The following is a 17,881-nucleotide window of genomic DNA, read 5'->3' as shown; positions in this document are numbered from 1 at the left end:
AAAGCAGTTCGTTGTCAACCCAATTCACCAACAACAACCGCACACCACTTTCATTTTTCGTGTCTTTGACAGACCGAACAAACAGCAACACATCATCACTCCTTCTGTGTATCCAGTGATTTTTCCACCCTCCTTCCAAGGCCGGTACTTCACGCCTCGTCAACCTCGTCGAGAAAGAAATCATCAACAGCTTTTCTCATAAGCACCTTCCTCGAAAATCACAAATCTCACCAATCCCCCACACAAGTACAACATCCCTCGAAATCAGCCAAGATGTACACCAAGAAGGCTCTTTCCGTCGGCGCCGCCTCGCTCGCCCTCATCGAGCAGGCCATGGCTTTCAACGCTCATCGCCACCTTCACCAGGACAAGCGCGAGCTGAAGTATGACATAGTCACCGAATGGGTCACCGTCACTGTCACCGGTGATGAGTCGGTCCCTGCTGCCACTCCCACTCCTACTCCTCAGCCTGCGGCCCCCGAGGCCCAGTACACTCCCACCACGACTTCTACCTCGATTGTCGTGATCCCTACTCCCACTCCCACCCCGGTCTACGCCACCCCCAGCACCACTCTCATCAAGTCGGTTGCTCCCAAGTCGTCTTCCCAGGCTCCTGTCGCCGAGGCCTTCTCTGAGGCTGCCGTTGCTGTTGCTGCTGTGCCTTCTACTTCTTCTGCCAAGGCCACTGCTTCCGCCGTCGTCAGCTCCAGCTCCACCGTCGGAAAGCGTGGTGTTGCTTACAATGATCCCACCAAGGTCAACGCCTTCTTCACTGGCGCCTGCACCAACTGCGGCTGGGCTTACAACTGGGACTCTGCTGACAACGGCATCACTGCCACGGGTGTCAACTTCGTTCCCATGCTCTGGGGTCCCATCGACACCCACACCGCCCGCTGGGCCGAGAACGTTAAAGCCTCCATCAGCAAGGGCTCTACTCACATTCTGAGCTTCAACGAGTGCGATATGCCTTCTCAGTGCAACCTTGGCGCCGCCGATGCTGCTACCCAGCACGTCAAGTACATGAACCCCTACGCCACCACCGACGGCAAGAAGATCCAGATCGGAGCCCCTGCCATCACCAACAGCAACATTGCTGGCCAGGGTCTCGACTGGCTCAAGGCTTGGGTCTCTGCCTGTGACACCGCCGGCTGCACTTACGACTTCTGCGTCACCCACTGGTACTCTCCCTCCAGCGCTGCCGACACCCTCTTCAGCCACCTTCAGGCCGTCCACGAGGCCTGCGGCAACAAGCCCGTCTGGTTGACCGAGTTCGCTCCCTTCGGTACCACCGATGAGATCTCCAGCTTCGTCTCTACCAACGTCCCCAAGCTTGACAGCCTGTCGTACCTCGACCGCTACTCTTACTTCATGGCTTCCGACGGCGTTCTCAACTCCGGCTCTGGCCTCAGCGCCCTCGGCCAGACTTACGCTGCCGCCGCCTAAGCTGCTCGAAGCAGGAACGGTTGACTTCTTCGATTCTGGCACACAATTACTAGGGACAGCAAATGTGTATTTTTGGTTCACCGGGATTTTCGGGCGGGCCACTTTCTAAAAGTGAACAAACACTTTCTCTTTTCTTCTGCTGTACATACAGTTAACCATTTTCTCTTTTTCGGGACTTTCGCTTTTCACATTCAGGGGTAGTCACTCGCTGAATACTTTCTCCTCTGGATGATATTTCGGGTCGGGTTTGGCTCTCTGGGTATACCCGACAATGGTGTTTGCGGAATTTTTCATAAAAAGGGGAAACGGGCTCCAGGACGATCCATACGAGGACCAAAAGGATAGACTCACGAGCTACGAACACAAGGAATACCAGGCTGCATAAGCCACCTTATCACATTTTCATCTGTTTCTCAAGTGACTCTGCCTGCCGCGCTGTGATGTCGTTATGGGGTGGTCTTTGGAAAAAAAGTATGTCCGGACGTACCATGATAGCAGGTTCATCATCCATGCTGATGACTACTTTCGCCTTTGCAGTCTATTTTGCTCGTGACTGGTCACGTGCTCGATCGTCAGACTGACGGTCGAATGCAGGAACTAGGTTATCTAGTGTAAAGCAAAATGGAGTTCGTATCATGAGAGGCTTTGGTGAATATTCGCAGCCGTCATATTCCGTCTCAGCAGCGTGCATTCTTCACCGGCACAAGTTCCGTCCGGCGAGCTATTGCCCAAAGTAGATACACAGCACGAGGGACGTCACAATCCGTTACGGCACGAATTCCATTCGGTATATTACGGTGTGCTGAACAATGTGGTTTTAAGCTTCACCTGGGGTATGTCACAAATGCCCGTGCGGTTGGACCGGGAGTCCGGGAGTCCCATACATGGTTCCTTGTCCTTGCCTTTGTGGGAAAGGAAAAAAAGTGTTGCGTTTCTTACGTAGGTCGGAGCTCTCTCCAAGGGTGAAGAAGCTTTTGTCCATCGCGGGGTTTGATGACACATGCTGACTGGAGGGAAAGGCGGAAACGGATGAAAGCTACACGTAGGTGAGGTGGTGATGGGAGCGCGAGAAATGTTTTATGCCGAGCCACTCGTTCTCGTAGCGATGTAGTGAATGTTGAACTCTTTCTCCGCGTTCTGAGAGGTCGGGAGAAGGTGCCAAGGAACGCTGAGTCGGTAGACGACAGAGTGAATCACACTGACGACGGTTGAATCTTTTCCAGAATCAAGAGCAGAATTTTGAGGTTCGGGGCAGGTACGGCTTATGTTGTGCTTGGTGATCAAGTATGATGTCAGCTGCCCTTTCGATGCGACTGCTGTATGCGACCTTGAGATGAAGACCTGTTCGCCGCTTTGCCACCGGCTTATCTTCAATCCCAATCTGATCCGTGAGCGTCAAGCTGTGAGGTTCGCGTAGATGAGTGATCAGTTTCGTGAATCAAGGTGTTCTCGCAATCTCGGAAGGCGCTTGAGTCTCGCCCGAGTGGGATCCTTTTCGAGGGCGCATTCAACTCGATGATGCAGGATGCAGAAGCTCCATGCAGACCAGTGGTCCCCAACTCACATACTATATCAAAGGAGATATTCTTGACGACTGCAATGTGAGAAAGCTAGGGTTGCTCAAATTGGGGATGAACGCCTCATTCGAGGAGTAAGGCGATGAGCCTCTTCACTGCTGCCCCCTGGACGAGCTACGGAAGGCTCCTCACGCGTTTGGATCCAAGTCGAGAATATTGGCGTAGCAAGGGATCTACAGAAGGGCGGCAATCTGAATTTCGACGTGACCCCGTCCGAGCGAGAAGACCAAGGAAAAGTACACTTCTCGCGTCAGTTCTAATAGGCTGCGAAGATTTTGCCCTCCTTCTTTGGATTACCTTTCGGAGCCGAGAGATTCGCGTATAAGCGCGAAACTTTCCTTACCATAGTGAACACTCATCTCTTTTGCAAAATTGCATGAAATGACAGCCAAGAGCGAAGGTGTCACTAACCAGCGATGGTGTGAGAAAAGAAAGCGTGTTTCTTCGGCACTTGGTTCTTAGGGAGGGGAGATAGGGGGGACGAGAAGGACGAGAAGGACGAGATGGAACGATGAGATTTTGGAAGTTCTATTCACCCGAGTCTTGGCTTTGTGTTGCCAATGTTTTGGGTGAGGTGATGGTGCTGATAATGGTTTTTGAACAGCCGAATGGGTCGGACATGCTACCGTAAGCTCGCTCTACGCTGAAGGTACTTGCGAGAGGACTGGCGGGTGACATCTATCGTAGTGTTCCTGTGAGCTGGACATGTCAAGGCCAACTCGGGAAGAAGATCTGCTGAGACGTCGGCGAACTACCCAGGTATAACGGTGAATGTCAGGTGCCGGAGATGGAGGACGTCCGCCAAGGTCACAGTTCTGTTCGCGATTACTTTGGTATGCTTCGCAAATGATCTCTGCGTATGTGACAGCTCACGAAGGTGGGAGCCTCGAGGTCGTGAAACCCCACGAGGAATTGACGAGAAAACTTGACACGAAAGATCGCGATCTACCCCTTGGCGGCAACGTGCCCTTCGACTTTGCCATGTCCGAGATATGGGGCTTTTTTATTTCTTCGCCACCGCCGACTCCGTGAAGTTCTGTGCCGACATGACCAAAATCACCATGATGTGAATAGGTGAGAGGGAAAAGGGAGGGAAATCGGAAAGTGAGCAAGAGAAAAAGTCTCAGCGCCGAAGAACTATCGCCGATGAATCGAGCAAGAAGGGACGGCGGAACGGCGGCATCGTCGAACCATGCCGAAGATGGGATGCAAGGGAGATTTTCTACTTTGCTTGGAGGTTTTCAAATTCCTGTTGGTGGTCCATGTCGGCGATGAGGGTTGTGAGATACATGAGCGGAACTGATGGGAGCGCTTTTGCTTGATTATGCAACTGACAAGACCAATCTCATAGGTAGAGATAGACTGAGGGCTTCGAATGAGTAATACAGATGCAGTGCATTAAGCACTCATTCTTCTACGGCGGGCAAAACGCACTCTATTACTTTGGCAATTTGCATATTAGCCTCTTTCAACTACAATTTGGACTTGATGTCCAAAGGCTATCTACAAACACATGTGCGGTGCTAAAAACCCGAGCAGCTCGCATTGCGTCAATACTTTTACGACATTTGTACAGACGATAAGCCAGTTGAAGAGTTACGGAACAAGACTGTGCTCTACAAGAGCCTTTCCCCTCGAGCCACTTGCACGGAGAGGGGAAGGAGCATGAGATCACGGGCGCAAGGGCCTCATGGAAAACAGTATCCGCAGAAGATCAGTATACCACCCTTGTCACCCTTGTTAAGAACCCTCACCTACCCCAGGAGACCAAGAGATTGGTGGAGATTCTGTTTAAAGCTTGTGGGAGAAAAACTGCTCAAAACGAGCATCATAGCTTTTAGGGACACATCATAGGAGAGTAGAAACTCTCCCCCGGCTTCGACATCCGGACGGGCAAACTACGATCCAATCATCAGATCAAGGCAAAACAGTACAAAGCCACACCATTACTCTCGTGATGTCAGAATCAGTCCAAGGGCGAGAACGCAAGGATTCCCAGTCTCGTTTTGCGGTAGAGTTGCGTCGGGTCGGGATATGGGTCACGAGTTGACCTGAGTTTTGGAGCTTAGGGTTGGGCCGGCTGTCGAAGAGCAAATCTGAATGTAATCATGATAGGCTTCCAAGCTTTTGAGGGCGGGATTGGACCTATGGCGAGATGTGATGAGAGAAGATGGGGGTAAGGGATGGTGTAAGTGGTATTCTGGCTGGCATGACTCGTGGAGGTCAAACTGTGAGCAGGTTACGCAAAAACCACCGTTTCTTGGCCGTTAGCTTAGACCTTTGCTCGAGTTAAGCTTCAGGATACGAATACGTTGCTCCAAAAAAGAAAGAGGCTGAACCATTGCCGGGAACGGGTGCGGATACCTTTGGTTACACCCGAACCGAGCCGGCTTCATGGTGGATATCCGTCTCTCGGTCCTCTCCGTGATGTGGGGATAAACCCGGCGGCGCAAAGTGGAGTCTGGACGAAGACTTGCCGACTTACTCCTCTCATTTTTGCCATTGTGCCATGAAATTTGCCCACGAGGAACGCCAGGCCGCAGATGGAGACATGGCAGCCTGAGCGGCAGGACGGATGAGAGGAGAAGATGCACAAAGAAGGTAGGCTTTGGTGCGCCTAGTTTACGGAATGTACAAATGTGATACTGATTACCCCAAAATTGGGTTTCTCGGTGCTAGTATTAGAGTTGAGGAAGGTCCAATGAGACGGAGATGCGATGGCCCCAGCGCTTGCATGTGTATGAGGTGATGGAGATGCCGCGTGGAGGGGTTACCTTACACATGTCATAGTTGGCTGACCTGACGTACCCTTATCTACTAGCTGCAGTTGCAGCCGGTTTGCCGCCATATCTCGTGATGTGCTTATGCCAATGCCTATACCCCCCCTTCTCATACTCTTTCTAATTTAGTGCTTTAGAGTGTATGATTTCCCAGAGCAACTTCAATGCGTCGTTAGCTAAATATGGCCGTCAGCTCTCGCACTCATCTCATGGAGGGGAACTTTTTTACTTTGCCCCTCATTCTTCAGCCAGTCAATTAGCTCCCGCGGAACGCAAGACAACGGATCTCGATCTCTGAATGGTTGTATGCAGCTGTACACGTGGTCGAGGCGGTCTACATTAGCCCAACAGCATGTGCAAGGAAGCTTGCGTCGCTTAGATCTGACCTTTCCCCTTCCCGGTATCTAAGATCTTTTATCCCCCAATCTAGCCTTTCGCTTGCGCCTCCGCCTCCAACTCTACCGTCTTACATGAGAAAAGCGCCTGGTCCTTCCATCTCTTTGCCCGCATCCTCTACTAGTAACCCTGCCACCCGCCAGGAAGGAATCTTGGGTTATCGGCTCTATTCTACCTGGGCAGGGCCAGGGCAGTGTCAGCCTCAAACCATTCCGTGTGGTGTTCCATCGACTTACTCAATTTGGTGGTTTGTACTACGTGATAATACGAGTCTTCCGAGATACGAGATGCCTGCTGGAGCGCCATCTCATGCACTTCACAACTCTGTCCCATCTTTAGTTTCTCCGATGCTCCGCTCCTTCTCGCACTCGTCTCGTGCTGCGGCCCCACATCCGTTCACCTCAAAGCTGCCTTAGTACCGTGGCTTGCTTTCTTCACGTGCGTGTGTGCTCGAACCCGATATTGATATACAGTAGTCGGGGCCTCTCAAAATCACTGCCCAATGACGACCACAAGGGACGCAGTGACCATAAAGCAGAAGAGGAGAAAAGGAGAAAAAAGATAAAAAGAGAATGAAACTATGTTTCTTCATGTTCATCCTTCTCGACATTGGACAACGAGATCCCTAAAGCGAGAACTCTATCTTTACATATTCCGTGGATCCCACGCCATGGATACTACGGGAGTAGTTCAACGAGTCAAACGTATTCTGCTGCCCGTGCTCTGGATACAAAGTCCGAGGGGGCGTTGTAAAGACGCCTACCGAATCGTCGAATAGAAAGCAGCGCTGCGGGCGTAGGCAAGTACAAAAGAATCTGCGAAGATTAGGCGAAAGATTCAACGCGCGGAAACAAGATGCCTGTGACTCCCTCGCACTTGCAAAACCTGCCTACTACGGTAGGCAAATGCATCTCATCTCTTCCCTCCCCATGTCCCTTAACCTTGTTATGCTATGCAAGCACTTGGCCGTGCCAAGCCTTTGAGACACAAGCATATTCACAGAAACGCGAACGGGATGAAGCACGTTCCCTTTTGGCGTCTGCCCCCCTAAGTCATTGCTAGGAACCTTTGTCACGTTATGCTGGACAGCGATAACCAAATCCCGAGAAACTTGTGCGACTCGGGAGTCTAAATCATACAATATCTACAGCCGCGAGGGACAGGCGGTGCCTCTTGCGTTCTGGCAGTCAGCGTAGGGTAGCAATGGAGCAGAACTTCGGGGAGAGCTTAGCAGGCGAGGCAGGGTCCGCCTTGGCTGTAAGGTTTCTTCTATTCGGACCATGGTGTGTGGAACAAGGAACAGTAGCCTTCCAAATCCCATCACCCAGAGTCAGAAAATCAACTCTATTGACATTTGTTGACTCGAAGGAAGCGAATAGCTACTGCAACTTCTTATGCTGTCCAAAGCAGCATGCTCCGAGGAACTTCTTTTCTATTTTGGACCATGGATGATGCCTCCACTACAAGACCCCCAGTTCCTTTAACAGGAAACCCCATCCTGCGACTAGGGAGGTCGTCCGTGCAAAATGATGATGGAAGAGGGGCCGCTCCATGGTGCGAGGCAGCGGGAAAAAGCCAAGACCGGGGAGACTACAAGCCTTCCCGGCCTGTTTCCTGGAGCCGTAGTTTAACATGACTTATGGGCCCTTGTCACCAAACAAGAATCTCGATTATAGGCTGAAGGGGAACATGATACTCTCTTTACGGGTCGGTCTAGACGACCACCGGCGGCCGTTTGGTATCTTATTTGCGCACGAACCGGGCCAGTATAGCGCGCGAGAACCCGCGCTTGAGAAGCTTTAGTCCTTGCTCTCGTTTGCCTGCACAGCCAGCCCAATCTTTTGATGGAATCCCGATAGTCTCAGCGCTCTTCTCAAACATGTCAAAGATGGGGGAGGGGAGGCGACAGGTACGTCCGAGGAAATTCCCACGTGTCGCGGGGTCCCCAAAAGCCAAGCCAAGCTCAGCTCTCCCTCCACCCCCAGAAACCACACAATGCGCGCGCGCATGAGGAAACGTCTCTCCCGAACAAGGGAATAGGGTAGGAAGGCGTCAAACGGAGTGAGACTCCGAAGTCCTCGACAGCCCAACCACATGGTTGTAATTTTCCTTTCCGCCCTCACACGCAAGGGGAAACCGGGACGACCGCACACCCATTCCCATCCATCCCCATCCCTCCCCATTCATCCAACCACATGAAAAGAAGAGCACAGCTTTCGCCCAGGACGAAACCCACGTGGGATCAAAGAGGCGACACTTCCGACGCCCGCACACTCGGGATTTTTCTCACTCTTGTGCGTCTTGCGTTGGGCTTTGGGCTTTTGGGAAATCCTTCCCATCGGGGTGGCCTTGTGTGACACAAAACACATGGCGGTCAGGTATCTCGGACTCAAAAATGTGGTTGGTCACAACTTTACAACTCTAAGCACCCCAATACGGACCGTAACCAATCCAGACCCAAGGTTTTCGCTAGAATGGCCGTAGAAGCCTGTTCGGCAGATTTGGCGGTGTGTACGGATACCGTGAAGAGGAGATACCTAGCACACACACTCACTCAATCACTCCAATCAATACACGTCAGCCCAACCCATCCGCCCATCCATCCAAGTCCCAGATCGTGTCGAGAACAACGTGGCAGACACGGGGGTTGAGCGGTGGCGGATCTGCAAGTCGTGCCTTAGCTCGACCATCTAGATTCCTCTACCTCTGTAGCGGGCGAATGCTGTGCTCCCTCCCCTCCCCCACCTAGAATCTACCCCTTGCCACAATCGTTCGGTTTATTGGGAAATCACATCAGGACGGCAGATGTCCATCCACCTGAAGATGGGATTTGACTCAATAGACTGGTGAGAGGGGAATGGGCTCACGGGCAAAATACATGTCGTAGGTACGGGGTCATTAAAGTATTTTAGACTAGTTTAGTCTACAACTGAAGATTCCCCATCCTTGGAAGCTGCTTTTGTGAATATGGCAAAATGTAACATTGCCCATCGTTGTTTCTCCACTAGGCCTGTTCATTCAAAGGTATGACATGAACACCCGTTGATTTTTAGCCTATCCTGAATCCTGTGATATATCCGTCTCTTTGATGCAAGAATAACCCAAAGGCTCATGACTAGTATCATGCTTCCCACCACCGAAGACAATTCAAATCCTGTATGTGAACCTCCGCCAGTTCCCGTCATGAAGTAACCGCTCGTCCGTGAGGTATGTGTAGACCAAAATCCGTGTACCGCCTACCCATAGGCCGTGATGTGTATGTATAAGTGTGTAAAGGTGAGAGAATTTGACAATGTTTGCCCTCCCGATGGTGTCCATCGTGGTATGATATCAAAAAATGAGAAGAAATTTGAAAAAGAAATCGTCCTGAATCCCCCACAAGGGGGTAGTCCGAACCCAGAAAAAGCAAGCCGTAATTACGCCCCAGCAATGGTGTTCATGAGGTTGTTTTCCCCCTTAATCGCGCCGTGAAGGTCGGAATGGAAAGCGATGTCGCCTAGAAGAATGCAGTCGCTTTCGTCCTCTGAAAGTAAAACCCCCTCCTGTCATTAGCGCTTTCCGGCCGTGATTTTCGTTTGTGAGCCAGCGACGTATTTGTCAAAGTCCGAACCGCGCCCGCTGATCGGTCGAGTTGACCTGTTCGACTCCGCATACCCTTCTTCAATATCCATCTCCTCGAAAACGGCTGGCGTCGGCTTCGACTCTCGCTTGATCGTGGTTGTCACGTAGACACCGCTCACAGGCACCGACCCGGCGGATGATGTCCTGCGCGTACGTTCTCCCTCTGACGAAATCTTGTCGTCGCTGGTGGCAGAGTTGGAACGTCGGCTGTCCAGCGAAATCTCACCAACATCGCCCATGACGTGCTTCTGGCTTGGTGCGATATGGGGCGAGTAGGGAGCGCCGTCCGGACGACGGAAGTCTTCAGCGAACGGCTCGCCTCGGGAGTTACCGCTTGACGAGCCGATGGTAGCTTGGTTATCCTTCGAAGTAACCCACTGTACAACAATGGCAGAGAAAAGAACTGGGGGAAGGTCAGCTACGCCCGCAAGGACAAGGTCGGATGATGATGGTGGACATACTGTCGCTGTTGCAGCACATAAGGCAGACCCAACCAGGCTCACCGTTAAGGACCATGAGTACGGTCAAGTTACTGTAGCGAGTCAGAAACCTTGAGCTTAAATTAAAGGTGTGCTCAACTTACACAATGCTGCTGGTAAGCGTGCACAGGGCACCGACAAAGGTGCGGAGGGCGACGCTTCTAAGTCGGATGTTTGCAGGTGTTTTGGGGAAATGCTTGAATGAGTATAGACCTGCCACAAGTTAGCTTCATCGTTACGTGACTGGCTTGTTGGAGCGCCTGGCTGCGCTTACTCTTGAGAGGAATCAGGAAGAGAATGGTAAGGTAAACGTTGACGACGGCGTCAAAGGAGATGAGAGGAATCATCGAGACCTTCTGCATTCCGATGTAGCATTGCCCATCGTCAATGCGTGTAATTCGGCTATGCTGCTGTTAATTGTGGATCTTGGTAATGATGCTTCGACGTTGGCTTACAAGATGAAGTTGAGAATAGCAATAACTGCGTAGACGCCAAGCATGCCAAACGAATTGAATAGGTAAAGCTTTGACTGCAGTCTCGGTTTCGTTGCTCCTCTGATAATGTGCTATTGGAGCGTTAGCTATGACCTTGAGTTTGCCTCGTGGAGTCGATATACGCACTGCTTTCTCGACAAGGAAGAGATAAATCAAGACTTTTGTCGAAAGATAGCAAACTAGGCATAGGAGAATTGCACCGTCGCAAATCTGTACGTTCTTGTTGACACCGAGAGCGAATTGGAGAACCGCTGTGACGAAGACGAAAAGGTACGAATCGATATAAACGGCGAGCACGACTATGATTTTCATTAGCATCGCGGATACCCGCCAACCACCAGAACAAATACTCACGCCAGACCACGAATGGTATCCTCCTCCAGTTTCTCAATACTGTGCCTCTTTGAACTGTTCATTCTTCGTAAGTATGCCGCTCCACCAAATTTGTGATCCGTAGGCCACTAACCAAAAAATCCGGAGATGATACTGATCGAGACCAGGCAGATGATGACGCTCATCACCGTTCCTCCAACGGGCTCTGATGTGTGTAGGCCTTCGGGATTCGCCCGGGCATTCATTTCTGGAGCCGGAGCCATCGTGTCCCCGGGGAATGTGATGTCGATTTCGAGTCGGATATGGATTGTTGGATCACGATCTTCCAAACATGAGAGGAGGGTCCGGGGCGATAAAAGGCTGTTCCGAAGGGGACAGAAGGACTATATACCAAGCGCAACCGCAAGAACCGGGAACGCTAGAGTAAAGGGATCGACGGTTTTGATGTCCGAGCTACACTTCGTCTCGCAATGTCTGGGAAGGGGGATACAACCGTCTTTAAGTTTCGTCCAACAGGTGATCGAAGCGTGCGCGCAGGGACGGGAGGGGGATGGGGGCAGCTAAGGTGCAGACAGCAAGCCCAATGCTGCTACAAGGATGGAGGGGGGTGACCGATACGCTAGAGGCAAGGGGGAAGAATAGACTCATCCGCCTGTGGCTTTTTTTCCCTTCTCCTCCCTCTTCTCTCTTTGGGTGTGCCTCTCTGTGCTAGCTTGAGGGGAACGTACCCGGCGAAGTGATCAAGCTGGATGAGTGATAGTAAGAAAACCAAGCCCACTTAGCATGAGATCAAAGGCGTTTGTTTCTGGCTCTGGCTGTGCTTGGCAGGAAGCTACCAGTCTATGGCCCAAGACCGGTCACAGCTGGTTGACTCGGAAAAAAGCCACTATCAAGTACCAACTAGTACTGACTGGACGTGAAGAAGTGACGGCGTTGAAAAATGCAAATGTCCTAGAGGATAGCTCCATGTAGGTACCAGAAGGTAATTCGAGTAGTGGCCCCTGGTGCAAGCCACAGAGAAGGGTATTCCAAAAAATTCAAGATGCTCGAAGAAGAAACGGTTTGAAGACAGCAAGGGAGCTGCCTACACACACCTTAGAAAACAGTGTCTACGTGAAATGTGTAGGTACGCCCGCTACGGTGGTCTCGGCTGCTAGCAGCCAAGGGGGAGTTGAAGGATTCGTGAGTGAGAGACAGACGTACAGTACGCCCGCCGTCCAGGCATGCACAAGCCAAGCCCCAAACGGGAAAAAAACTGAAGAGAAGGGGAGACGGACACCTTACCGGAGGACTTCCTCTGCAGCGTCCTGAGAGGGAAGAAACGGTATCGGTATTGGCTACTTTGGCAGTGCATCACCCCCAGACAAAGGTGACGACAGGAAACAAGAGTAGAAAAAGGCTGTTTCGTCGCCAAGCTCATGTCACGGTGACGGGACGGGGGACGGGGCCGAGGGGTGACTGAGTCGAGGTGGAGGGGCAAATCGTTACGAGAGGGAAAACTCTAATCCAATGTGCCCTTTATCCTGCGCATGCCCTGCGGTCTGTCTGACTGCCTCTCTGCGCTGGCCTTGCCTGTGGTCTGCATCTTTGTGCCTGCCGCAGCCCACAGGTCGAGTCCGCGACAGGAAGAGCGGTTCACCGAGCGTCGTTTGGTAGTGGGTGGGTGGATGAGTGGATGAGAAGTCTACGCAAGACTTACAAGTCTATTACTGTTCGCCTGCGTAAGTAGCTCGAGTCCTTGACCAGGAGCGGGGAGCTCGTACCCTTGTCTGGTTGGACGGCTCAACGGCGCAAGGCAGAGGTTAACTACGACTCTGCAACGGAACAGGGTATTTGAACTCGAATCTGGTTGCCGATCCGGCCCATAAGCCAACCAGGTCCATTGAATATCGACCAACGTTTGGCCCTAAAATTTCTCCATGTCGACCAGGTGTATCGAGCGGATTTGCTATACTGCAGAGCATATTGCATCGCAGGCCTGCTTTTCCTTTCTCTTTCCCACTTTGGCTTCGTCAATGGCACCCTTCACTGGCTGAAGGTTCTTGTGGGCTCAACTAGATTTGAAGATTAGCTCGCAGGTCCCCTCCCCACCTACCTACGGTCCACCATCTAGCACAAAGACGCCGCGATACGTAAAGCTCCGCAAGTGATGGCTGTAGCATGGGCCCTTTCCCGAGCGCCTCTGACGAACAGCGTACAGCGCTACCGCTGAGCACGTCCTGATAGCTTGCGAGCGACTGTGCACATGCAGTCCGGTCTGTGGTCTATCGGTCCCGGCGAGCCGTGACCCCTGGCTCTGGGCCCTTTTGGGGAGGCTGTGGTGGAAAAACGGATATGTCGATGGCATTTCCCGTACCAAGAGTGTTTTGGTGCAGCGGAACGACGGAATAGACAGGGATGGAAATTCTGAGCCGCAGATTCGACAAAGAAGTTGGAGGCGCAGGAGGTGTGGATCTGAGGATACTAAGACCAAATCGCTGATTACACCACAAAGCTGGGGATGGAACCAGCATAGGTAGCCGTTCTAGGAACTGGCTTTTCTCCGCCAAAATGCTGGTGATTTTCCCGGCGTAACCGTGACATATGCGTGAGACCTCTTACCGGTTATCTCGCGCCTCATCCGGTCGTTGCCTTTCTCACAAGGTTAATCTAGCCGCTTGGCCACAATGATGTAGCCTGGCTTGGCTTACGGCCGGGTGATCGCTCGCGTCCAGAAAGCGTCCAGAAGATGGCAAGAAATCAAAGAAGGTTTGGCAAGTCAGATCCGTCAAGAGGGCGAAAGATCCTGAATCAACGTAGTTGGAGGAATAGAGACGAGAATTTGGCAGGTAGTCGGCCGACCGCACTGTCAGTTGGAATGACGGCCGAGACCGCGTCCTTCGTTTCTCATGGCATGCCCCCCTCATTTCCTCGTAACTTGCTGTACCCCCCGGATTCTAGCGAAGCCATTGCTGATGAACCCTTGGATCTAGTGCTAAGAAGTACGTAAATGCTTGGTTTCTCATTTTGAGTCTGTGTCAGAGAGCCTGGGCGGGCAGCGGGCATCGTGCATCGTTTCGCGATCTAGGGTTCGGTTGACCGTTTGGGTTGGAAGCGTGGCATGCCGGACCTCCTTCATCCAGAAAAGGGCCGCTTGTATTGTCTCGAAAGGGCTGCTATAGCCTATAGCCGAAGCACTCATTGCCTGGGCGGCTCAAGAGATTTCGAGATCATGCGGGCACGCTATGTCGAGAGATGGCGGCCGTGTAAAACGTCCCAAGAGTCTGAAGGTGTTGTTCTCGATGGTGAGGCTGACCTTGAACGCGGCAGGCACGAAGGGTTCTCTCCACCGATCTATCGGTCGAGCGTCTTCGTGGCATCCAGATGATGACAGCCCGGCCAATCACAATCGTTGCGAGGAGAGAGCTGAGTTTGTAGCTTAGTGAACGAGCATGGACGGGTGGCTTCGGGCGCTCCTGCATGTAGGTTGCCACGGATGTCGCAATGTCGCAATCTTGGTCTTGAAGAAGCAGGCATAATCCGCAAGGTAATTGTGTAGGGCCTCCGTCCAGAGTTTTTTCCCCCTTTGGTGTGTAAACGCCTTGGCGACCTTTCTTGTGCAAATATCCAACGGGATCCTCCATTGCCTCCTCCTCTTCAGAACTTCAGAGCTACCTAAGCTGACTCAGGACACCGCAGTCCAATGCAGCGCAACCAATCGAGGTCCCGGTCAGCTAAGGTCTAGCTCGGTCTAGACTCGGACTAGTGGCTGAGATGTGGCTGCCGGCGCCGGGTATCGTGAGGCACCGTGCACTCACTGGAAAGCGTGTAAGCAGAACCGGCAATAACACCGACACCGGCACACGCTCTTCGTCGCCATCAGCATAGCAGGCTACAGGTCTCAGGGGCCCTTGCTGCGCAGAAGCTGTACCCATGTCAGGCGTCAAGCGTCAAGGCAATCTGGCACTAGCCCGCCCCAAGAAGAAGCTGAAGACACTCTGTGCATCTATCGTGAGGCGGCGTGCCTCACTGCCGTGGAAACGAAAGTCCAAGCTGAAGGTCGTATTCCAAAGAAATTGGGCGGTAGCAATGCAAAACTCCGTAGACAATGAGCGTTCCATTCCTTGCGCGGAAGGCGGCAGACGAAGGTTCAAGGTAGTAGCGGATGCAGATCCCGTGTGCGATCCGACGGCCTCAAACCACAGCGAATGAAGTGCGGTTGCAGTTGCCAAACAGGAAGGAAACACCAAGAGAAGCACGCGAGCGCATGGTTGTGCGAGATGTATGCGAATCTGCGAGGAAGCCGCTACGAAAAGACGCCAAGTTCCTAGTCCGAGGTATCAGGAAGAGACAAGCAGCTGTCGGGAACCCGGAAGAAGCAAAGATGAGCAAACATTTGGTATTGTGATTATCCCCAGGTCCCGTCGTCTACCACAAAGACCTGGAGATACGTATTGCTGGAAGGAAGAACTCTTCCTCCGCTAGTCCCCGCCCGAGGTCCCCCGAACCCAAAAAATACTGGAGCCATGCGGATAAGAGCCCCTGTTCGCCTCGCAGCAAGCGGGGGGTCTGTGCGACGTGTTCCGGGGAAAGAACCACAGGTCCAAGAATGCAGGGGTCCTTCCCAGCTCCTCCCAGCTCCTGTTTGAATCTTGACTGACGACATCACCATCAGCCACACAATGTCAGCCACGTCGGCAGCGCGGGGTGACGACAAGATGCCATCTACATAAGGTACCTACCCACAGCAGCAGTCTTCACCTCTTTGTAGCAAGGAGGCTATACCGCTCCTAGCTTTTACTCAACCAGATCTCTCAATAGCCATGCACGATGCTCCTCTTGAGACCCGGACGATCAACTTTTGCGCAAACGTTCTCTCTTACGTGTAGAATGTTCGAAGACCCTTTCACTCCTTCACTCCCTCACTCCCGTGACTAAATCAATCCGCCATCTAATCTCGTTCGCGGCCCGCCAGATCTCTCGTCGAATGCCAAGCTCGCCGGCTCGGCAAGACCGTGATCCAAGATACGCGATCCTCATTTCGGCCAGCGCCTCTTGAGGGTAGCGTGAGGTCCGAGACCTCAACCTTTTCCCCTTTCATGGTTCTACAGGAGACTAGAGGAGTACCTTGAATCAAACCACCATCAACCATACCTCGCCGGACTGCTGTGCCCATTCACGGCGCCGAAAGGAAGTACTTGCGGGTAGATTGGGGCATCTGGTCTACCCTTCCCTACCGCATCCCACCGGTCCGTAGAAAACAAGGTTTTCGATCACCTCGACTTTGTGTTACCTACAGTTCATCTGTTTTCTTCTCTTCCACGGGATCCCATCCAGTGCACGATGGGGCCCGCCCGCTCTGAGACAAGACATTCCAGAGTGAATCCGCGAGAGCTCTCAGATGACCACTTACAAGGTCCCCAGCAGTCTGGTTCTCGGGACTCTTGGCACCCTGAGAGCTTGCATAAGGATGATCTTCGTCCACCGGATTTGGATGGACGGATCTAGTCGTCGACGATCTCTGTGAGACACGACGAACTCAAGCAAAAAGCCCCTCTGAGACATTTGGAACCTCCTCGGTCCTCCCCAGTGCCGTGGTGCCTGCCGCGTGAGCCATCTTCGTGTCTTGGCAAATCACCATGGGCCTGCCTATTGCACAATGATGGGAGCTTCTTCATACATAAGTACAGAAGCATTGTTCAGAGTAGACGGAGCACTCCTTCAGGACAGATCTTCAAAAGCTCCCATAATAGGACTAAGCCAAAGAGATACGTATGTTCCAACATACGCTAGTAAAGGGTAATTACGTACAAATACACTCGAAAAGGGTGAACTTTTCTACGGCTTCATGTACATTGAATACAATACACAGTAAACATGTACAAATCCGCCAAGGTCAGGTTCAAGACGTGAGTCAGATGAGGAGTTTAAGATGTCTTACCTTCATCGGGTAATTCGTCGCCTCTGCCAAGGCCCTCAAAGCTCTCGTCATAAGAATAAACCCTCTCGGGCCTGTAGATCGCTCGCAATAACTTAGCGGTACAAAGAGCTGCAGCGCAAAGACAAACAATCAAGTCAGATTTTCTGACACTACGGAATAGCTTCTAGAAATGCTCGCAAAACTTTATAAACTGGATAGTCAGACAATGGAGTCTTGTGAAACGTTGGCGGTGGCTTCTAGATAAGCCAAACGAAGATCTCGGTCTCTGGCCTGGCTGCGAAAGGGAAGATCTTCCAACTTTCACGGAGTCAGAAGGCTTGTAAATAACCACAACGTTCAATCCGCAGAGATACTTGCCCCGGCCAAACCTCTCTCAAAGATCCCCAGCGTCCTCCAAGCTAGCAAAAACTTCGAAACGCAAGAATTACCCAGTAAGGAAAAACACCAACCACACCAAGAAGAAGGATCACCAACAATCCGCCCCTGACTACAGCAAACTAGCTCATCCCGCCCACTCCTCCGCGCCGCCCGTACTCCGGCCGAAACAGAATTCTCCCCAAGGACGAGCTCCTCAAGGCAAAGTCCCCAAAGCCACGAAAGGAAAGAACCTCGGGAACTTCCCGTTCGTTGCCACTTCTCCTGCCTTACCTAGCTACTTCCTTCGCACCAAGAGGGGCAAGCATTTCCGCTACAGCTTTGCCTCTCCCCTCCTTCCCGTTCTCTTTATCCGTTCACAAACGGGTTCCTTCTCGCCGTGCTCGCCATCCTCTTCGCCGCCGCCGCCGAACTTTCCGCGCGGAACGATCCACCGTTTTCCTCCTCTCCTTGGCCCTCCCAC

At 52.2% G+C, this 17,881-nt stretch overlaps 2 protein-coding genes across 2 annotated transcripts; one reads left to right on the top strand and one right to left on the bottom strand.

The window, feature by feature from the left end:
• Nucleotides 1-273: 273 nt before the first annotated feature.
• On the top strand, nucleotides 274-1,443 carry CCOS01_14059 (uncharacterized protein; the record flags this gene model as incomplete). The annotated part of the gene is made up of 1 exon (XM_060462203.1): nucleotides 274-1,443. The coding sequence occupies one exon, from the start codon at nucleotides 274-276 to the stop codon at nucleotides 1,441-1,443; it is 1,170 nt and encodes a 389-aa protein (XP_060307299.1).
• An 8,301-nt stretch (nucleotides 1,444-9,744) lies between these two features.
• On the bottom strand, nucleotides 9,745-11,386 carry CCOS01_14058 (uncharacterized protein; the record flags this gene model as incomplete). Its single annotated transcript, XM_060462202.1, has 8 exons — nucleotides 9,745-10,220; nucleotides 10,279-10,349; nucleotides 10,401-10,509; nucleotides 10,571-10,698; nucleotides 10,752-10,861; nucleotides 10,917-11,089; nucleotides 11,145-11,198; nucleotides 11,257-11,386. 8 exons carry the CDS (start codon nucleotides 11,384-11,386, stop codon nucleotides 9,745-9,747), a joined length of 1,251 nt encoding a protein of 416 aa, XP_060307298.1.
• Nucleotides 11,387-17,881: the final 6,495 nt, after the last annotated feature.

Source organism: Colletotrichum costaricense, assembly GCF_030867565.1.
Source record: "Colletotrichum costaricense strain IMI 309622 chromosome Unknown Scaffold_19.1, whole genome shotgun sequence".
NCBI classification, from domain to species: domain Eukaryota; kingdom Fungi; phylum Ascomycota; class Sordariomycetes; order Glomerellales; family Glomerellaceae; genus Colletotrichum; species Colletotrichum costaricense.
This window is presented reverse-complemented; position numbering and strand designations above follow the sequence as displayed.